This window comes from Ctenopharyngodon idella, chromosome 4 (assembly GCF_019924925.1).
Source record: "Ctenopharyngodon idella isolate HZGC_01 chromosome 4, HZGC01, whole genome shotgun sequence".
NCBI classification, from domain to species: domain Eukaryota; kingdom Metazoa; phylum Chordata; class Actinopteri; order Cypriniformes; family Xenocyprididae; genus Ctenopharyngodon; species Ctenopharyngodon idella.
Window position 1 is genome coordinate 24,354,547 of NC_067223.1, and position 23,573 is coordinate 24,378,119.

General features: G+C 39.7%; 1 protein-coding gene across 15 annotated transcripts in view; it reads right to left on the reverse strand.

Annotated features, from left to right (window-relative positions):
* LOC127511094 (guanylate-binding protein 1-like) overlaps positions 1-23,573 on the reverse strand; it is a 290,795-nt gene that overhangs the window by 50,870 nt on the left and 216,352 nt on the right. For 3 of the 15 annotated variants that reach the window (XM_051891595.1, XM_051891596.1, XM_051891594.1), the window contains exons 1-7: positions 11,130-11,330; positions 10,261-10,453; positions 10,031-10,158; positions 8,107-8,216; positions 6,314-6,504; positions 5,909-6,151; positions 5,548-5,828 (exon numbers count right to left, since the gene is read on the reverse strand). In XM_051891595.1, the coding sequence (XP_051747555.1) occupies positions 5,548-5,828; positions 5,909-6,151; positions 6,314-6,504; positions 8,107-8,216; positions 10,031-10,158; positions 10,261-10,435 (1,128 nt within the window). In that variant the 5' untranslated portion in view covers positions 10,436-10,453; positions 11,130-11,330. Of the gene's footprint in view, positions 1-1,249; positions 2,006-3,014; positions 3,118-3,517; positions 3,731-5,547; positions 5,829-5,908; positions 6,152-6,313; positions 6,505-8,106; positions 8,217-10,030; positions 10,159-10,260; positions 10,454-11,129; positions 11,331-12,579; positions 13,737-13,862; positions 13,966-14,071; positions 14,285-20,935; positions 21,028-23,573 lie in introns of those variants that run through there. The other 12 variants (XM_051891587.1, XM_051891586.1, XM_051891593.1 and 9 more) reach the window with 10 other exon arrangements.

Consider the following 23,573-nt stretch of genomic DNA (forward strand, 5'->3'; position numbering starts at 1 on the left):
AAGTGTTATGTTGCAATAAGGGATGTAATGGCTGTGACTAAACTGCAATATGAATATGTGTGTATTTTTCTGTCCGGGGAGTCTCTTGATTGTTGTGACTGAGTGCTCCCTGGCTGTTGTCAAGTAAAACTTTGTTACTGTAAAGAGCAACTTGAGAGTGTATTCTTAAATGCTGCAGCTCGGAAGATTGAACGCCCAGGTGGTCACAGTTGGTGATAGTGTTAGACAACTGAGTCCTGCGCTCAGGGTGAGACAGTAACACTATGAGTAAAGTGTAAATCATGTGATACATCTGCGTTCTCCCAGAAGGGTGGCAATAGTGTATAAAAGCTAAAGACCTGGTACTCACCTGTGAATTAGGGTAGTGATAGTAGCTTTTAGATGTGATGGCATCACCATATTCAGGAAAGGAATTACCCCCCTGAAGTATTGTATGTATTCAGAAGTATTTTGTGATTGTATTTGGGAAGGGATTTGCCCTGAAGTATTGTATTGACAACTGAAGTTGTCAGAATTGTCTGTAGTGGAAAAGTCAGATTAGCTTTGTATTAAGTTGGTTGTATTTGTATTGAGAATAGCCACGACTTTTGCTGTAGATAAACTTAACTTGGACTTGGCGTCCAAACCAAACTTGGGTCTTCAGCTGACAAAGTTTAAATCCCATCTAGTTAGAGCGCTCTTCACATAATGTTTATGCGTTAGGTCAGTAGGTGGAGAGTAGGCGGTCTTTTGTGGCTGTTCGAATGCATTCAACCACATGAGCGTCTTACACTATGAAAGAAATCTGGTAAAATTTATTTTCAACTACCTGTGGAAGTGGACAAGCTAAAAATGTTTAAAACCCCGTTATTTGGTCTACTTTGCCGTCTACTTGTGATCCAATTGTTCAAAACACATCTTAATACCAGGTGTAAACAGGAATTTATTTACACCCTCCAATGCAGTCACACAATTCTAGATTATCTTTTCTTTTAAGTCCCTCTCATTAATTTTCTCTTTCAATATCTTGAGCCTGAAGGGCTCATAGAGTTTGACACTAGCAAACTTTACATTGCATATTGTAAAAATCTCCTTTAATGTCATCATTTTTATTTTTATCGCTTAGTAGAGCATACAGATGGCACAATTTCATTAAAGAAAAATGGTGAAAAACCTAAATGTGTAATTGCATCGTTATTTGTCTCAGTTTCTTGCCTGAATATTGATAGTACTCAAATTATTAACCACCCCTCTGCCACACACACACAGGTTTTGTTTTTTACAAATACCATCTGTTTATTTGATGATTACAGAGAAATAGTTGAATCACTAATTAACCTTATTTGTCACTGTTTAAAATTTAATACTAATGTCAAATAAACGTAATTATGATAGATCATAGATCATTTACAGTAGACACACAAAATATGCTTGGGAAGTGAAATTTAAATTTCCTAATCCATCATATCAATATCACTGAAGTTCATGTGAAGATAGAATGAGATCAAATGTATTGTTTTATTGTAAGATTATACCTCTATATACTCCTCTGATGAGTTTGATGATCACAGAATTAAAGCATTTCACAAAATACAACAACCGCCTGAAGAGCGTGCATTCATCCGCTGAATGGCCTGCATCTGTTCTTTGTGTTGCTGCATCATCATAGCCATAGACTCCTCATGTCTCTTGTTTGAGTTCTCCAACATCTCTGCAAACTCTTTAGCTCTATTACTCTCGGCTTCAGCATTCTGTCTCTTGAACTCTTCCATCTCCTGGGTCATCCTGTCTGCCTTATCCTTAAATCCCTTCTCCAACAGAGCAGCCTGCTCCCTCAGTTTACTGTCCATGGCACGCTCAGCCTCCTCTCTCTGGAGCCTCAGCTCCTCATCCATCTTCTCCTTCATCTGTCTCATCCTCTCTTCATTACTCTGTTTCTCTGCTTCCATCTTCTCTTCGAGTTGTCGCTGCTTCTCCTCTTTAGCTTTGATTTCCTGCTCCAGGAGGGCTGCTTTCTCCATTTCCTCTGGTCATTCAGTGACAAAAATAGAAAGAAGAAAACTTTTTACATGTCATTCATTGTCCTTTAAGGAAATATACTTCTGTGAATGCTTATAAATATACTAATACACCTTTTAAGAAGAACAGTTCCTTCCATTTTCAACTTCCAATATTTTACTAAGAGTTTATTTTCATCTAAGTTGCACTCTTTCAAAAACATCAATAGCATATTGAATATGAGTTAGAACTGAATTAGAACCATTAAAGGGATAGTTCACCCAAAAAAGAAAATTCTGTCATCATTTACTCACCCTCATATCCTTTCAAACCCCATAAGACTTTCATTCATCTTCGGAAAACAAATGAAGAACTTTTTGATGAAATCTGAGCGCTTTCTGTACTTCCATTGACAGTCTACACAACTACCACTTTCAATAGCACCACGATGTATGCGTGTTGTGTTGACATGAGACCAGACATTGCGTAAACATGAATCGGAGATTAATATTTTGTGGTAAATTGAGGTTAAACCACTGGAGTCACATAGATTACTTTGTTTAAACTACCTTTCTGAAGCTTGAAAGTGGTAGTTGCAAAGGGTTGTCAATGAAGGGACAGAAATCTCTCAGTTTTCATCAAAAAGATTGACAGTTGTGTTCCGGAGATGAACTGATAAAGTCTTGATAAAGTCTTATGGGTTTGTAATGTCATGAGTAATTAATGACAGAATTTTCATTTTTTGGTGAACTAACCCTTTAAAATGGAGCCAGAAGAGTTCAAAGTACTGATCTTGATCACATTGATCTTGATTCATAATGATAATGGCATACACAGCCACCCTGGACTATAATTGTTATTGCAGGGTGCAAATCTTGGACCCTTGAAACAGCTTGTACCAAAATAATTTGGCTTTTCCATTCAGTGTCTCAGCAGCACTCTCACAAGTGCCTAAACCTTTGAGCACCTCTTACACAAGGAACCTGGTAAGAATATACAAACAGGGAAATTGGGATTTACATGGTTAAAACTCTCACCCTTAATCTTTTTTTCCTTTTCAGTCAGTTTTTTGTCAGCCTGCAGAATTGCTTTAGAATCCACAGACTTCTGCTTCAGAAACTCCTCTAGGACCTCTTCAGCCTATTGACATACAGAAAAAAAAGGTTAATTGTGATTGTGACGAGCAGGGCGGGCGAGAGCCGCGAGGGAGCTGCGCGTTGCACCGGTCTCAAATCTCTCACGGAGGAGCTACGGAAGCATAAAAGGAGGAGCGACAACAGTGAAGGACGAGAGAGGACCAGGCCTGGACTTTACTTTATGTTTTATTATGTTTGTGTGGCCGGCAGACGTCCGTGAGGGTCTGCTGGCATTTACTTTCGTTTTGTATTTTTTTTTTTTATATATTAAAGTTATGTTGAACGTTCGCCGGTTCCCGCCTCCTTCTTCCCGTACATACGAACTGTGTTACAGTGATGTTGATCATATTTCTGTAGTGTGCAGTGTGTATAAAGATGTGTAATAAGTGTAATATGGGCAAGACCTTGACTTCTTTATTGGCCTGGCTGTTATAATTCTTCACAATGTCCTCCAGATCCTTGCAGAAGAGATCATAGCCACCAGGTTTGGCATAGAAACCCTGCTTGAGATTTTCCGTCATTGTTGCAGAGAGGGATGACAAGAGATCCTCACATCGTCTCTTTGAAGCTTGCTCGTTTTGGCACAGGTATCCATCAAAGAGTTTATTAATGTTTTCCTAAAAACATAACATGTAGCATGCAAGTAACAGTTAGTGTATAATGCATCAGAGGAGATTTCATCTATGTACACTCTGACATCTCTTCACACCACTGAACCCCAGGAGAGGGCAGCAAATTAATCACACTGATTGGTTTGCGATATATTTTTTGGTTCTGAAACCATATTGCAATTTAATTTAAATTTTGAGATACTTTGCCCCATATTACTTAGAGTCAAGTGTTCCCTTTCGAGGGAACTCTCGCTGTGTCTGAGAATTTGAGGCTGTGGGAACGTCTCTGCGTGAATGTGTCGTGAAGCACATGTGAAATCAGTCCAATGGTCATGACCAGGAAACTATAATGCATACCCAGACCAAAAAGCGTTAGCTTCTGTGCCTTCAGCAAACACTCACTGTGTGAAATCGTCTGTCTATTTGGTGTTTGTCTATCACAAGCATGTATATTCATTATATGCCACTTTTGATATGCACTCACTAAAGCGGCATGTGAACAACTGCAAGGCGCCCGTTTCCGAGATTGAAGTTCCGAGGCACCGTGCCATCAGCTTGTCAAAACAGCGTTTCCCATTTTGACACCGAACACTCTACTGACTGAAAGCCGGTCCTCAGGTGGTATATATACTGCTCTGTGAGGTCTCTCAACTGAGGTTATTGAGACCATATTTCAGTCCAGAGCTCCTTCCACAAGGAAACTATATGCCCTTGAGTGGGGAGTATTCACTTCATGGTGCAGGAATCTCCGGCTGGACCCAGTTAACTGCCCATCTGGTAGAGTGCTGGAGTTCCTGTAGGAGCGTTTCTCTGCAGGATTATCCCCATCCACTTTAAAAGTGTATGTAGTGGCCATAGCTGCTTACCACACTCCTCTTTAAAGAGAGACCCATTGGTAACCTGTTTCCTTTGTGGTGCTTTGAGGATGATGCCTGCACTTCTCATGAGGGCGCCAGCTTGGGACTTGGCCATGGTATTGGAAGGCCTATCCCTGGCTCCCTTTGAGCTTATTGAGGAGGTTCCAGTTAAGTTTCTGACTCTAAAAACTTTCTTTTTCCTCGCTATTACGTCTCTCAAAAGAATAGGAAACTTGCAAGCCCTGTCAGTTTCCTCGTCATGTTTGGAGTTTGCACCAGGCCTGATGAAAGCTTTTCTATACCCTAGACCGGGTTATGTTCCTAAGGTCCCCCACTAATGTGGCAAGATCTATTGTATTGCAGGCCTTTTGTCTTCCCCCCCTTTTCAAACTTCAGACCAGGAGAGAATGAATCTACTTTGCTCAGTTAGAGCAATAGATGCTTACGTCCACAGAGTTGCCCTGTGGCATAAATCTGATTAGCTGTTTGTGTGTTTTAGGTCACCTAGGAAGGGGTCCCCAGCATCTAAACAGAGGATGAGCAAGTGGATATTTGAGGCTATCTCTCTTGCATAGCAGCTTTCACATATGGCTGTCTGGGCCCACTCGACTAGGAGTCTGCCTCAGAAGCTGACACTATTTTCACAATTTGACACTATGGAAACATTTACACCCATGCCACCGTACTAACAAGGGCCTGTCTTGTGTATATGTCTGCATGTCTGTGATTGACTTGTTTCAGCCTATTAGAAGCCAACTCTGTTTGGTCTGGGTATGCTTTATAGTTTCCTGGTCATGACGTCACCCGCCTATGTCACGTCATTGGACTGATTTCACACGTTCTTCTCACATCTTCTAATTCTCAGACGCAGCATCTCATTCCCTTGTCAGGGAAGCATGGTTACAGTTGTAATCTGAGTCATTCACCGCATCATCCTACATGAACTGAAACTGAGATCCAGCCTACCTCTAGAGATTTTAAGTACTTCCCATCAGTGTCCCTGAAGGAACGCTTCATGAAGGTTTGTGTCGCCATGCTGCTGAGATGTTGGTGTTCTGAGGACACATCCTTCAGTTCCAGAGGGAAGGAGTCCTTCAGCTTCTCCATTCCACTCTGGTAAACCTCAAGCCCCTCCTTCACTGCAGACTCATTCTCAATCATTGCCATAGCAATCACAGCATTCTCCAGACACGGCACAGCCCCACTGGAGATGGTGTCCACGTATGTTTTCGCCAAGTGACCCAGAACTTCAGAGAAGGAAAGAAGTCAAACATAATGGTACAGAAAAGGTATTGAACAGTTTTTTTCAGATTTAATTTTGAATCACCTCTGCCAGTGACTGTGATTCCATCTTTCAGCTTCTTCACTTGGCTCTCGTGAAAGACTAACTTGCAGAAACGATCTGTGACCTCCAGGAAGTCAGAGGAAAGGTCAGCAGGATCCAAGCTCTCCAAACGAGACACATTCTCTGGTGCGGTTGGGAATGGGAAAGTGAAGCACGTTCTGGAAGGGAAGAATTTTTGGATACACTCCCTGGGCAAGTTGTATTCCATCACTTTTTTTGATGTGCCTAAAACAAATGAGGGCATGCTGTCAATCCTCTCAATTTAAATATTATTAAACCATAAGTATTATCTCAATAAATTATGAATTTTAAAAGAGACAAACCTGTTGACAAAAACTAGTCACAAAAAGAGATAGTGATTGTTTTTTTTTACTATTATTAAATTACCATGCTTCAGCTTCAGAGCAAACTCTAGGTACTCATCCTCTGTTGCATCTTTGCCATCAATCTTTCGCTCAAGAGTGAAGTCCCTCACAGCCCAGATGAAACTAGGGAAGAACTTCACAAACTCGCTTGAATCGTCGGCATCCTCATCTGATGATTTGACCTTGATGCACTCCGTTAGTTCAGTGACGTATCTGACAGTTTGTTCAGGTATGCCAAACATGTCAGGTGTCTGCCAAACAACACATGATGCATTGTCTAACAAAACAAATGTGTCATTCCATGAAGTACTAAGCAAATTATCAACACCAGTGCTAAATTCTTTTCAGTTTCACCAAGCCTAGCAATAAAGGAAGCAGTTAGCCGTAGATAAGTGGGTGTAGATGTAGGCAAGTAGGCGTACTTTCCTTTTTGTGCCTCTCAATAAATAAATAAATACATTTGCTCTTCTCGCACTTTCTCATAATACACCTACACATGGCATTAAAGGGGACCCATTATGCAAAATTCACTTTTGCATGGTGTTTGGACATAAATGTGTGTTGGCAGTGTGTGTACACAACCACCCTATAATGATAAAAATCCAACGACTCCTTTTGTTTTTTAATCCCCATAAATCATATGCAGTGTCTCAGAACAAGCTGTTTCCAGATCCCTGGCAATGAGACGTCACATTAGCCACAGGCTCTGCCCACGAATGTTGACAGACACTGCCGTTTTAACATAGAACCGCCCTGAGCGAGTTCACAGGGAGTTCACAGCGAGTCCACCATTGCTGCACTGACGAGAACATTTCCCAAGTGTTTTAGGAGTTCTGTAGCTGGATGGATTAATCCACATAGCTCTTTACTCCCGAAATCTGAGCCGCTGAAGACGAGGTGGATTCATTTTGTTTTCGAAGAAAACGCTTCCTCAACTCTACCGAAATTCGTTTATGTCTGCGTGAATCATTTCACACCAGACTGCTTAGTGAACGAATGTCAATACAAAGGGACGATACAAAACAGTGATTGTGCTAAAAATTTGTTACTCAACGATAGATCAGTACAAACTGTTCGTGATCCAGCTTACAGCCTCCAGAGTGATACTGGATATGGCAATGTGATAAGGTGAGAGCACTTTATTACAGTTCATCGGAGCTGATTTAAGGATATAAAGTTTACCAGTTTATTAAGGACCACCCGAAAAGGCATAAGGTCTGTATATATTTGTTTACTGTTAGTTGTAACGAGTGTTTCTGTGTACTTCACTGTGTATGTTGATGATAATGCAAGGGAGAGAGAGAGAGTTTATGGATAATATTTTAATGCACACTTGCACTGTTTTATTAAGCTCTTACCGTGATTTTCTAGAGTGAAAAAAGACGCTTCATCTTTTGTGTGAAGTACATAAACGTTATAAAACTCATCTGTAAAGTTTTGGCCATCATTCGGATAGGGTCCGGTACAACAGGCTTGTACTAATATAGTGGAAGAAGACAATATAAGTTATAATCATAATTGAACTAAACTATACCTGTTCCATCGCCATGCAGTAGCATATATTCACAGTCATTATAGTGCGTCCTGACAGACTCCTTGAACCGGAGAATCAGCTCGTGAAGCTCCGCCCTCTTAGGCCAGCACAGCAGCTCATTTGCATTTAAAGGGCACACACTGAAACAGTGCATTTTTGCTCACCCCCAAAAAGTTTTTTGACTACAAAATCGTGATGTATTTGTACTCATTTGTAAAACATTTTGGATACAAACCATCAGCTAAATGACATGATAGGTATCTATATTGTCAGAAGGATACTGCAGTTCCTCTACAGCCCTGTTGTCAATCGTCCCTCGACTGTTGTAGACCAGAGTGCTGCTCAGTAACACAGCCAGACAGAAGATGTTGGTGTCATGCTTTGAGTCTCCCTGAGAAAGAGAAAGACAGTCATGGAGTTAGAAAAACTGGAGATTAATCTCAAAGAAAGCTGCTTTATTTTTAACAAAACTCAGTGCAAATTAGTCTTTAAGTAAATGTGTTGCGTAAATCTATTTTTTTTAAAAAGGGCCTATTTACAACAAACTAACAAACTATTAATTGAATACATGTGTTCAATCTCAATGACAAGAGAATCTTTTCTCTTGTTTCCTGCTTTATTGGGGGGTTAATTCATGCATGTTACAGAGCCCTCTTCAACACTAAACAGATCATTTACAGGTTGTAGAGCTGTTGTGCAACAGCTGAAAGAAGACTATTGTTATACAATTGTAAAGCAACTTTTCACCCTACACAGTTGCACAGGGTAATGAGAGAACTAGACAGTTCAAGTACTATAACCGTGATGTTGAGTGAGAAAACAAACTGCTGTATCGGCAGAAACGTATATCTGTACAATGATGCCACTGACAGAAGACAGGAAGGGATAGGAAAAAACACCCCCCAAAATAAGCAGATCTATCGGCAAGACATATATGTACTGCTTTTTTTTATGGGACCGCATGTTTAACTATCTGTGTGTGCCTTGGCTACCTTGCCAACCGGCTTAGCACTAGTGACTTAAGGCTATGTGCACCTTCGCTACCTTGCCGAATGGCTTAGCACAAGAAATGCATGCTATGTGTTCTCATGAATAGATATATTTGCAAGCTGATAAAGATAAGAACCCAGCAACCACCTGAGCAAGTATCATCAGTAAGTTATTTCATAATGATTACATAACCCTTATACTCTTATTTGATAAAAAGCCATTAGGAGCAATAATGAATGACAGAGCATGATCTGACGCTGAATCAACATGTTAGCATAGCTAATGAAAACATTACACTTGAAAAAGAATGTGTCATTATTTTTCTATGCAGCTAAACAACATGTAATCTTGTTGAATGTGAATGCTAATTTACTTTAACCTTCTCATCCATAGCTTAGACGGCGTATACTCACAGAGATACAAACAATAAACCATTTTTATGCTTCATAGACACACGCTCCAGCTTATGCTTAGTAATCACTCCACGAGACTATGAACAAAGCAATTTTATTTGTGTCTTCTTGCTTGAAGTTATGCTCTGTTTTTTCCGTCAATGTGTGTATGTGTCCCGTGGCAAAATGCAGTGAAAACTCCCACACAACGTTAATTGTGTGATTAATGTGTGTACATGTCTATAATGCACTTCGATAATGTGACTAAAATAGGAATACTCCACATCTTAATTTGATTTGTGTTTACTTCGAGTATTACTTTAGCCGGATTAAAGTAATCAGAAATTGCTGTTTACATGGTAGTTTTTTAATCAGAGTATTGTCTTAATTGGGTTATTATTGGAATATTGTCCATGTATACGTACTGAGTGATTCACGCATGCAACTGTTGACATGATGCTGTTGAAATGTTGACATTTCTAACATAAGACTAGTTTAAAACTTGTAAAGATTGCTCTATTTAGGAATAAACAGACCACACAATATGTGTAATAAAACATCAATCACTTATCTTAGACACTGATTCCAGATACGTTCTGAAAGCGCGCTAAAGACTGCTAACAGAAGTCAGCAGCTTATTGGCCTCTGATGCAACAGCAACCAATCAGCTGTGCTATGTAGATAATGACGTGATCGCTACCGGAGCACAGGCTGATAGCACAGGCTGATAGGTCTTTACCTCTAAAGACCTATCAGCCTGTGCTATTTAGAGTTTCATGCCAGAACTAGGTGATTGTGTTTCAGTACTTGGTTTTTATGTCACCTTGTCCACGTCTCCGAGTCCCTCAGTGTCCAGCAGCACCAGAGTGGTTCCTGCTTTAGTGGGGTGATCCACACACCACATCCAGATGCCCTTCGTCTTGGACTCAATGGTGCTGCCCAATGCAAACCCTGATAAACCACACACAAAAAACAATGACTTATATGCATGTAACTGCATAATGTTTCCCTTAAGCTTTTGGATGGTATCAGCGCTGCCTGTATAGTTCTAACCTGTTTGTTGTCCTGCGAGGCGATTCATCAGGTAGGACTTCCCGGTCCGGTAGAGACCCACCACGGCCACCACCACCACTGGCTGCTGGATCTGCTGCAGGATCTGTAGAGCTGACTGCTGCACACACAGCTTCCCATCTGACTCCGTGTCAATCAAGCATACTGGTTTGTCCATGATCACTGGAGGATACAGCTGTCGAACAGATACGCACATTTAAAATCATTTAAGTAACTGCAGTGTACTAGAGGTAAAAAGTTAAGATGGGTTGAGAAATATTCCAGTAATTCTACAGTACACAATAGAGTAATTCCCCAGATGAGCAGCTCTTCCGTTTTTTGTTTGGGGAAGTTTCAGTAAAAGTGTTTCTTATGTCACAACACACACATAAACACGTGGATAGAGAAACAGAAAAAAGCCAGACTTATAAACATACATAAAAATTCCAATAAAACCCACATCATTCAAAACATACAGACATCCACACTTACATAATGCACACATACCCATTCACCACATATTACACAAGAACACTGAATGAGACACAAAAATCCTGTCAGCTTTGTTTGTGTCCAGCTACCATATCAGCCTCAATTCATAGTCCTCTGGTCTATTACCTTACTGGGTTTAGTTGATGAACAAAGTAAGACGTGGACCTAAAGTTTATCAAAACGTGTCAGGGTGTAGAGATCACTCATACACACACATTTATAAGTGGCTTATGGGGACTCTGCATGTGTAAAAGCTTTTATACTGAGCCAATAATATTTTCTATCTGCTAATCCTAACCCCACCCATAAACAAACTTCCTCATAAACCGTGTTTAAGTTGTAATACACATATAAACCATGGATGAAGGAATGTCACTTACCTTTTTGCTTTACTTAACTTCAGTAGCTTGAGTCTGAGTTGTATACAAGTTGTATCTTCCTGTCATTCTATCTGTATATCTTAGACACTCCTTTAGGTCCAGCCCCTTAAGGCTGATTGGTCTAGAGTAAGTTAGGTGATGTCCCTGTTCTCTCAGTAACTCTGGATATTCCCTGTTGCTGACTTACATCCACTTTTATGGACTGATCAAATAGCAATGTGCAGTTTAACTCTTGGTTTCACTTTCAAAATCAGCAACTGCAACATGTATTAGCAGATACAAGAAACTCTGAGTCATTGTTAAACTGTGTTGGGTTTTTGTTCCTGATTAAATTCACTGGAAATTCCCAACAATGTCTGACTTTCTCCTGGATATCAGATATCATGAAAAGACTGGGGAAAATATGTTTACCTGCGACTCAATCAATAGTGTGTGACACTAACAATGCAAAGGTCAAGAGTTTAATGTCCAGGAACTTTCTACCGTAAAAATGTGTTCAACTGCATAAAGCCTTTACACAAATAACAAAGCTTGCAAGATAAACAACACCACATAACCTTGTGTCTTCAACATGCACATAGAAAGGGTTTAGATTCTAAAGTCTCAAAAATAGCAGACTGCTGATATGGTCTGACATGATGAGCACAAAGGTTGTTAGATCCATGGTCAATAAACCGTGCCTGTAGCAACTCAAGATGGCAGAACCTTTGAATGTGTGCTGTTCATGAAGATATAAAATTAAAGCTAATGTAAGCGATTTTGAGGGCAGGCCATCTGACTGAGCACAAATCAAGCATAGCGCTAGTTCTGGCAGGTCACGTCAGTCAAGCTTGCATCATCTGATTCACGTCTACCTATAAGAATACGACACCAATCACAGCATCCCTATATATAAGATCCATTCTGTATTATCAGCAGCTTTATGGCGTTGCTCAGGAGCTAATTACCCTCCTCCATCCCCAGCTCATTCCTCTCATCCAATCAGGACTTGGCCTCTGATAGGCCTCATCGAATCAGACAAATTTTTATTGAATTATGTTGTTACATTAAATTATTGTCATTAAGAACATCAATGATATCTGCATTATCGCTGCTCTAAGGGAGTTTTCCCACAACAGAACCAAAACACCAATCCAAACTGAATGCTAACTGTCAATCATCTTTGACGATAGTGGTCCTGACAGAAATGGTAAATGTAACTTTGTAGAAGCAATATAATTATCAAAGTTTCTTGTTTAGTTTAATTAGTGTGTGCTCCTCCTACGGGCAGTGGGGGAAGTTTTGTTATAAAGGTTGCAATTCCAATCCAGAAGAGGATTGATTGTGATTGTAAATGACCGTGAGATGTGCATCAGGCAGTATCAGCACCACTGTAAAGTAGATCATCTTTAGAATATGTTATGTATTTTATTTTACTATCACTAGAAATTCAGTTGATAACAGCCAGGGCTTTTGGGATACACAACTTTATTACAGTATAAACAGTATTACAATATATACAGCGTCATATAAATAAATGTGACTTTACTTGCTTTATAGCTGAACTTTTTTTCATAATTGCTGAACTTTTGCTACATTGACATTATTTTATTACTGTGAAGCTGCTTTAAAACAAACTGTATTGTATAAAGCACTAAATCAATGTGATTCGGCAGTGATAAACATCATGTTGCCTTACTTTGGTCAGTCTAATCCAATGTTTACAGAACTTGAAGATCTAGGCAACATTCACACTTCTGTTTTCTTTCACTGATCCAGGAAGCAGATTTGTTACAGCTGGTCAAGGTTTCACATGCTCACTTCAGTGAGGATCAGAGACATTCAGCCTATGAAGTTTTCACTGCTAAATCAAATCTAGCTTAAATCAAATCTTACACTGTACATCTGATATTTATTAAAGCTAAAAGAAGAAAGAAAAATAAATTAATGAAATCATGGAGACAGTGGTTGCAATGTTATTTCTATCAGATGTTTCTGTCAGATTCTAAATTCCAAAATCAGCCCATGTAATTTAGATAAATGGGTGATCAGACATTACCATACTGAATTGACAAAATGCAGAACTTGAAACAACTGTGATATAACATGAAAAATATTTGTAGCTACGATTTCAAAACAACAAAAAGTCACATCAGATGCAGTGAACTACATCTTTCAGCACATTTCACTGTATAGAACATGATCGAGATGCGGGTCTGGGTCTGCTATTAATTGCTTGCATCTGCTGTCTGTGTTGCTGCCTCAGCACTTCCATGTTCTGTTCATTTCTTCGCTGCTGATCTGATATCATTTGTCCATACTTTCTTGACATTGTCTCCTCTACATCTGCATTCTTTCTCTTCAACTCGTCTATCTCCCAGGCCATCCTGTCAGCTTTCTCCTGAAAGCCCTTCTCCATCAGGGCAGCCTGCTCCCTCAGTTTACTCTCCATTGCACGCTTTGTCTCCTGTTGTTGGCGGGACATCTCCTCTTCCATCATTTCTATGACCTGTCTCACCCTCTCTTCATTATTCTGTTGTTCAGTCTCCATCTTCTCCTCCAGTTGACGCTGCCTCTCTTCCTGAGCTATAATTTCCTGTTCCATGAGGACTGCCCTCTCTCTCTCCTCTGGTCAGCCAAAAAAGAAGTGGTTGAAGGAAGAGATTTTAGATTTTATTAAAAAACAACAACTGTACAACTGAGATGGTCCTATTCATGTTATCATCAAGTGCGTTGAAAACACAAAGGTTTTACCACAAATCCTTCTTTCATTTTCGGTTAGTTTATCATCAGCCTGCAGAATGGCTGTGGTCACTGCAACCTTTTCCTGTAGAAACTTCTCCAACACCTCAGCAATCTATGAGGACATACAAGGAAAGGGTAAACATGATGTTAAAAATTAAAAATATGATTGTCATAATTATAGAATTGTTCTATATAATGTAATGTATATCATTAATGACCTTGACTTCTTTGCAGGCCAGTGTATTGTACTGAATCACAATGTCCTCCAGGTCCTGGCAGAAGAGATCATAACCACCAGCTCTGGCATAAAATCCTTCATTGATTCTTTCTGTCATTGGGTCAGAGAGAACTGACATAAGACTTTCACATTTTGCCTCCGAAGCCTTCTCATTGTCCCAGAGATACGCATCAAACTGACGACTGATGGCTTCCTAAAACAGCACACAGAAAAACAGGAAGGATGCTTAATGCTCATTGTTTGAGCTCTTTTGCACTTTATCTATCTAATCATCTACCTACCAGTGGTGGAGGCTACCATGCAAGGTGACCTATCCTAACCACTGGGAACAAGTAGGGGTTCAGTGTCTTGCCCAAGGACACTTGACATATAGCCAGGATGCACCAGGGCTTGAACCGGGAAACTTTTGATTCTTAATTTCTCTACCCCCTGAGCCAGTTTTCCAGGTAAAACTTCTATTTAGAAAAATTCTATTTAGCCCTGTGATGGACTGGCTATCCATCCAGTGTGTTTGCTTGCCTGTCGTCTGGGATTGACTCCGACATCCCCGCAACCCTACATAGGTTTAGAAAATGGGTGGATGGAAATTTCTATTTAATTTACAGTTTATCCTTTCCTTTGCTTTCTTTGATTTGGAAAAAAACCCCTTGAAAGTTAAAAGAGGAACTGGGCACTGCTCTGAACAACTTCGTCCAGATAAAGATCCACCTGCCCTACAAAGAAACAAGCACATAACGGATAGATAATACTGTGACTTTACATTATAGAAGACACATCAGAATTAAAGGGGAGTAAACATTAACAATTAGTGACCCCCCAATCACAAGAACTTCTTTGTTCTCCTTGAATCTTATCCTTAATGGTGAACAATCATGAATTCCTTAGGACTCTCAGGAAAAACAAGTACTTAGCTTGCCTGACCATGTTGCTGACACAGGAGAAGAGTCACAAAGAAAGGACAGATCTTCACATACATACATTACACAAAATGGATGCAGAATGGAGCACATCCTCTCCATATACATTCACAGAACTGTATACACTTAATCAGTGCTGTTTGTGACACAACACTGAGTACACAGGTATTTGTGAATGCATGAGTTCAATATTTAGCCCGATGCCTAGGTTAATCTGGATATGGTTTGGAAAGCGAATAATGCATAGGTAATACCTTAAAGACCCTGCTCAAACTGTGAACTTTAGACTATGCAAATAGGTTCCACACCATGCTGTGACCACCTCTGAAAACAGTCAGTTACATCACTTGGACAGTAAGTCACGAATTTTCAAATCCCTCCTGCTCAGGAAGATTTTTGGGGAAGTTCAGTTCTCTACTACCCCTTTTCCACCGACACAGTTCTTGTGTGGGTTCCCGGCCTCTGTCCGTTCTCAAACTGTTCTGTGCATTTCCACTGCAGAAAAGGGGGCTCGGGGCTGGAAAGATCGGATCAACTTGCTGGTCTTGAAGTAGGCTGGGAGTGGGGAAATGCTGATGCAGTCTCATTGAGCAATGTAATAGAGATACACTATATTTCTCTTTATATCTAAATATATAAAACTACATGCACGAGAGAGACCCAGTGTGTGACAGAGTGAGTGGAATCAACGGTTTCAGTTTCAGTTTATCTCGGAAAAGGACAGATGAGAGTTTATTTGCATTCATTATAGAGAGAGCATCTCTATTAAATTACTTTAATTACTTCAAAACCAGCGATGTTATCCCCTAGTTGCTGAGAAATATACTGTAGCAATTCAGTAGCAAAGCTATTTTATTAATAAAAGTTGATACATTTCTGTGCTCCTAAATGTTTCTGTGTGCACAGCACAATCTCTGAGTGAGGGTTGCATGTGTGCGCTTCAATGAAAACAGTGCATTAATATACAACAGTGATTAAACTGACTTGGAACTACCTGTGCATTAAATGGTTTTATTGCATACCTTTCAGCCAATCAGAATAGAGTATTCAGACCATGGTATAATTTGGTATGGCATCTCCCACCTACCTCTAAAGATGTCAAGTACTTCCCATCATGGTCCCTGAAGGAGCGTTTCATGAAGGTTTGTGTTGCCATGAGGGTGAAACACTGGTGTTCAGAGGTGATTTCATTTAGTTCCAGGGGAAAGGAGTCCTTGAGCTTCTCCATTCCACTCTGGTAAACCTCAAGCCCCTCCTGCAATGCAGCTTCATTCTCAATCATTGACATGGCGATCACAGCATTCTCCAGACACGGCACAGCTCCACTGGAGATGGTGTCCACGTATATTTTTGCAAGATGACCCAAAACTTTAGGGAGGCACAGGGGTAAAATACAAGGAATTAAAAAAGGTAAGAATAAATGGACGCTGGCTGCTTACAGAGTAGCAAATGGCAGGTGATATAGGTTAACAGAGAGGCTTCATTTCTGAATCTGTTTTTTGATTTTTCAAGCATTATGTCATGAAGATGTCATGAAGACCCCACTGTCCACATAAAAAAAACCCTGACAGTCCAAAACATTAAGAGGCTTACTGATTTACCTCTGCCGGTGACTGTGTGTCCATCTTTCAGATTTTTCACTTGGCTCTGGTCAAAGATAAAATGGCAGAAACGATCAGTGACCTCCAAAAATTGTTTTGAAATCTCAGCTGGGTCCAGTGTCTCCAGATAAGAGACATTGTCTGGATGGGTTGGGAATGGGAAGGTGAAACATTTCCGTGATGGGAAATATTTTCGAATGCACTCTCTTGGAAGGTTGTAATTATTCACCTGACTCGAGTTACCTTCAAGAGAACAACACAAAGATTTCAGTGTACAAAATTAAATCTTTAAAATAAATGAAACTTTAAGCCTCAATTTATCTACAAAAAATAAACATGTTAATGATAAATGGCCTTGGATATCACTGTAGGTCAACACAGAAAGCTAAAATCAGTTATTTGAACTGGGAAGTTTTTGTTTGCTCACAGAAAGACTAATCACATATCCATAAACTAGCTGCACAGTCTGATAAAGCAGTTGGTATGTTAGGTAGCCTTAACTACTATCTACTTACATCAAAAATAAGTACAATGCACTTATAGTGTTCATATTGTATTGCAAAACACTTTTGCTGCTATTGAGGTGGGATACGTGTAAGATTAGAGACAGGTTTGGTGGTATAGGTAGGTTTAAGGGTGTGTTAAGGTGTAAGGGATGGGTCAACAGTGTAATTATAAATGTAATTACAGAAATACATGAATTTTTTTAAAATATAAGTACAATGTAAAAACATGAATGTACATCGTAAGTGCATTGTATTGAATGATAAATTTAGATGTAAATACATAGTAGTTAAGGCCATCTAATATAAAGTGGGACCAAGCAGTTAATTAAATAAACTTTCAGGCTTTAAATATTACCTAGTTTTAGTTTCAGAGCAAACTCTAGATATTCATCCTCTGTTGCATCTTGGCCATTGATGTTTAGCTGCAGAGTGAAGTCCCTCACAGCCCAGATGAATTTGGGGAAGAACTTCACAAACTCTGAATCATCTACAACTTCATCAGGTGATTTGATCTTGATGTACTCTGTTAACTCAGTGACATATCTGTTTAGTGTGAGTTAAAGAACAGTTGTAGATTCACTATGAGCCAGGGACCATATATAAAACTAGTAATCTCAATTTAAAAGAGTTGTTATATACCAAATGTAGCCAATGGCCACAATGCAAAAAAATACATCTACAATGAAGTATGGCTGTTAGAAACCGGACTCAGCCTGAGGTGGAGTAACACATTTTATGGCCTCCTAGCCCAAGCTAGCTTGGTGCCCTGAAGCCAACTGGCAGGGAACAACCCAACTGATTCCTCTATTTCCCTCTTCAGAGGACTCAAGAAGCGGACTGACTCAAGATGCACTGAGGGTGGCAGGGTTGGCAGAATGGCCTCCTGAGGGCACAGAGGAGGAATGGGCATCATATGATGAGGTGGGAACCACATTCCCCCGCATCGATGCTTTATGATACCTCCTCAGAGCTAGACTACTGAAGCACAGGGCTCTCTCTCAAGGTGGAAGAAACTGCAAGAGAGAGAGAGTGCTGAATCCCCCGAGAGAAGGCAGAGAAAAGGCGGGAGCACACAATCTAAATGTTTGTTTGCTTGCCATTATATCTTAAGCTTTTGACTGATATAGTGACAGAGAACATTAAATAAGACAAACAGTTTCACACAGAGCGCTTGCTGAGGCACAAAAACTAACGCCGGTCATTCTGGATGTACTTTTATGCTTTCCTGGTCGTGACATCACAAAAATGGACTAGTTGACACACGTGCTTCAGACGCATTCATGCAGAGGCGCTCCTAAATCGTCAACGAAGCAGTGCGAATTCCCTACAGAAACTTAACACCTAAACATAAACTTGAACATGGATTGGCAATAAACAAACATGAACTTGGACAAGACTAAAATTCCCCGAACAGTAGTTACATGGACAATACTAGGCAAAGGAACAATAAAACAAAAGGGCTATATACACACAAAGACTACTAAACAAGGAACACCTGTGATGAATCACACAAAGAACCAAGGAGAACAAGACACATACCCTGCGTCCCAGTGTCCATACTATCCATCCTAAATAGTATGTGAGATTAAAATAAGTGTGTCCCAAAGCATAGTATGTTGAATAGAGTATGCCAAAAGTCCCCGGATAGTCTACTATTTCCAGTAGATTTTCGAAATGTGGATCCGTGCACACTATAAAGGCTAATATTGCCCACAACCCATTGTGCTTTGGATGAGGATTCAGTTCAGAACTACAAACACGAGTAAAAAGTGTTAAAAAACTACAATATATATTTCATCTGCAATGCCAATGTGGACTTTTATAAAGATCCGATTGCCCATTAACTTTTAAATGCATCATTATACATATGTTCTCCACATGAAAGATCCGTGACTGCAGATCAACGTGCTACTGCATTTCTCTCCGATACGGTAGGAAATTAACTAAATGAAATGTGGTGGAGGATGTAAGATGATTGACAGGCAAGTTTACGGTGACAGGATGCGATAGAGAGCAAAGACGCAATTGTATGATGTGCTAGTATGTCCCAAAGCTTGTCTACTCTTTAGCTACACACTCAAAAGTATGTACTTTTTGTTCACTAAATCATGTTCATCATGCTTTTTAAGTAAATACAATATTTTTATCAGTAAGGAATATTTCTATAGTGGCAGTCACTCACAACAATATATTTCTAAGTCCTGCTTTGGAAATTCAAATTATGATCAGAAGGATACTGCAGTTCCTCTATGGCCCTGTTGTCAATAGTTCCTCGGCTGTTCAGCACTAGAGTGCTACTCAGAAGGACGGCCAGAGAGAAGATCTTGGTGTCATGCTTTGAGTCCCCCTGAGACAGATAGGATATGTTGATTTGACATGAGACCACAACCCATAATAGAGACACACAATGCCTGATCTGTGATTGTGAGATTGGTGTACAATATGCATTCACACAGAAGAAGCTCCAGCAATTTATGGAATCTAAAGATAGTTAGATAGTTTGGCAGTCACCTTGTCTACGTCTCCGAGTCCCTCAGTGTCCAGCAGCACCAGAGTGGTTCCTGCTTTAGTGGGGTGATCCACACACCACATCCAGATGCCCTTCGTCTTGGACTCGATAGGTGCTGCCCAATGCAAACCCTGAAAAACCACACATACACAAACACACACAAAAAACAACAACAACACACACACACAAAAACAGATTGACTTGCATGTTACTGCATAATGTTTTTGGATGCCATCAGTGCTGTCTATGGGTGTCTAACCTGTTTGTTGTCCTGCGAGGCGATTCATCAGGTAGGACTTCCCGGTGCGGTAGAGACCCACCACGGCCACCACCACCACTGGCTGCTGGATCTGCTGCAGGATCTGTAGAGCTGACTGCTGCACACACAGCTTCCCATCTGACTCCGTGTCAATCAAGCATACTGGTTTGTCCATTGTCACTGGAGAATACAGCTGTTGAACAGATACACACATTTAAAATCATTTAAGTAACTGCAGTGTACTAGAGGTAAAAAGTTAAGATGGGTTGAGAAATATTCCAGTAATTCTACAGTACACAATAGGGTAATTCCCCAGATGAGCAGCCTTTCCTTTTTCTGTTTGGGGAAGTTTGTGAAAAAATGTTTCTTGTGTTGTCTTAACACAAACACGTGGACAGAGAAACAGAAAAAAGCCACAGACTATACATACTTATATGCATATATAAACATTACAATAAAACCCACATCTTTCAACACATACAGACATCCACACTCACATAATGCACACACACATTCACCACAAATTACACAAGAACACTGAATGAGACATAAAAATGCTGTAAGTTTTATTTGTGTTCAGCTACCATATCAGCCCAAAATTCAAACTGCTCTGATCTATAACCTTACTGGACTTAATTGAACAAGGTCATTTGAAAATGTAACAAGTAAAGTAGTGTAATGAGAACTGGTTCTAAAAAAAAAAGAAAAAAAAAAAGGGGATTCTTCATCTTTTTGCTCTTAAATGGACAAACACACACACACACACACACACACACACACACACACAAATAACTCAAAATATTGCCCTAAGCTTTATCAACTTTATAATGGCCCAAAACTTTATCAAGACATGTCAGGGTGTAGATATCACTCATACACACACACACACACATTTATATATGGCTTATGGTGACTCTGCATGTGTATTAACTTTTATACTGAGCCAATGATATTTTCTATCCGCTAATCCTAACCCCACCCATAAACATAAACATCCTCATAAACAGTGTTGAAATACCCATGTAACCCATGGATGAAGGAAAGTCACTTACCTTTTTGCTTTACTTAACTTCAGTAGCTTGAGTCTGAGTTTTATACACGTTGAAGCTTCCTGACATTCAATCTGTATATCTTAGGTCCAACCTTTCAAGGCTTATTGGTCTAGAGCAAGTTAGGGGATGTCCTATTTATCGACTAAGCAAATAGCAATGAGCAGTTTAACTCTTGGTTTCACTTTCAAAATCAGCAGCTGACTTTCTCCTGGATATCAGATATCATAAAAAGACTGGGGAAAATATGTTTATCTGTGACTCAATCAATAGTGCGTGACGCTAATAATGCAAAGGTCAAGAGTTCAATGTCCAGGAACCTCTTTTACTAAAAAAAAATCTACCAGAGAAATGTGTTTAATAAGTTGTTTGGATAAAACCATATGTACGAGTAATTGACTATTAGATTACTGCATGAAAGCCTTGATACAAACAATAAACGTTACAAGATTACATCATTACAACAACACATACACATGGAAAGGGTTTAGATTCTGAAGTCTCTGAAATAGCAGACTGCTGACATGGTCTGAAACGATGAGCTAAAAGGTTGTTAAGTCCATGGTCAATAAACCCTGCCTGTAGCAACTCAAGATGGGAGAACTTTTTGTTTAATGGTCAAAAGAAGGTGAGGGGGTAAATGTCTCATGCTCTGTCAGATTTTTCCTCTAGAACAAGGAATAAGTGCTTTTAACAATTTGCCATATTAGAAAAATCACACACTGCTGTTTATGATGTTATTGTCCTGAAAATTCCATTCAGTGAAGGTGGCACATCTCTCCTGTTCTCTTGTTGTTGTTGTTGTTGTTCATGAAGACATAACATTAAAGCTAATGTAAGTGATTTTGGGGAGCAGTCCAACTGAGTGTGTGGATGTTAGCACAGTTGTTATGTCTGCATCAATTAGCTAGTATAACACTGATTATCACTGTATATCTATTTCTTTTCAGGAACAAAGGCAACACCACAAGATAAGGGAAAACAACTTCATTTTTCTTCATTTATTACTTGGCATTGTCCATCCCAAACAACATGCAGCCTGGAGCGCCCTCCAGTGGCAACAGGTAAGATTGAATTAACCCAAAAACATTAGTTTCTCCCCTCTTAATCAAATTCCCATGTACCCTAACTTATAGAAACACAGGGAATGTAATATATGGAAATGACTTGATCACTTAATAATGTTACTGAACACTATTAGTTGGTGTCACTCCAAATGAATGCAAACTCAGTTATGAGGTATACAACACGGATCTAACACATTCTTATATATTCATATAGGGAATTTTAATTGCTTGACAGCCCGTTTATCAAAATTTTAATCGCTTGACAGCCCTAATATATATATATATATATATATATATATATATATATATATATATAAAATTTTTAATCTAATTAATTACATAATAATTAATAATGATTAATTCCTAAAGTTCCTAAACGTAATTTAGGGAGGAGCGAGCCCATCTAATCTTCCAATCAACAGCCAGAGTATATAAGCAGCTGCTTACCTCTCTTCAGTCTCAGCTGTTACAACATCCGGTAGTGCCATACCAAACAATGTCCGACACCCTGGAAATCCAGCTTTTCCCATCAGACGATGAACTCTCCTTTCTTCCCGAGCCACCAAGTCACATCTTGCGTAAGACTGGATCTTACAAATCCAAACACAGAGTGCTCCGACCGCAAAATCCAGCGCTCATACCAACCGTGCTTCAGAAGACCACTCTCTCCTCCACCCTCAAGATCACCAGTTTTAACTGCGCCTGGTCCGTCTTCTTTACATTCTACTGCTGCTAATCCGCTGATTCCACCCATGACAAAACGGTCCGTCAACAGCCTACATCATCCCTCTCCAGCTCTGGAATCCATTTCTCCCGCAGATCATCAAAAACTCAACTCTACAACCTCTTCATTAGCTCTATTAGCCCCCCCTCTCGGTAAAGATCCTAACTTGAGGCTGCCTCCACAAACAATCTCACAACTCCTTTTACCCACCAACCCTCCCATTCCTCTTGCATCACCACTTTATAGCTATCTTGGACACCAGTCAGTAAGACAGCATCCATCTTCCTTTCCCAACCCTCAGTTCCAATCCACTTTCCAGCTCATTCTCTCTTGCCACAGCAGCTCCTCTTCCGGTTTCTCCCAATGCACTAGGTTTATCACAATAGCTGGCAACAGAAAAATAAACTATGCCACAATGTGCATGTTTTCTACACCAATATTTTCAAGTAGCTATATATTTAGAATAAATGACTGCACCAAAGAGGACATAGTTTCATTAATAATTTCTTTATTATGCACAAATCAATAAATTGTTTTAATTCTTTTGGTGTTATTGGAATACTTCTTTCATGGAGTGGACAATTTTAAGATTGTGGTCAATTTTTGCTTCCATGTCTTCTTTTACTCTAAATGGAAAGAAAGCTTCCAAAATACACATTTAGATGGAGTTTGTTTTAAGCCTACTACCATCCTCTGTTTGCATCTGTAGATTTCTTCTAAATTAACCAAAACAAGCTAATCTGCATATTTAAACACGTCAAGAGTTTTTTCCCCCCTGAAATGTTGTAAATACATTATATAGTATAACAAATGCCTGCAGAGGGCGCCAAAAGCCTGATGATTTTTGTAG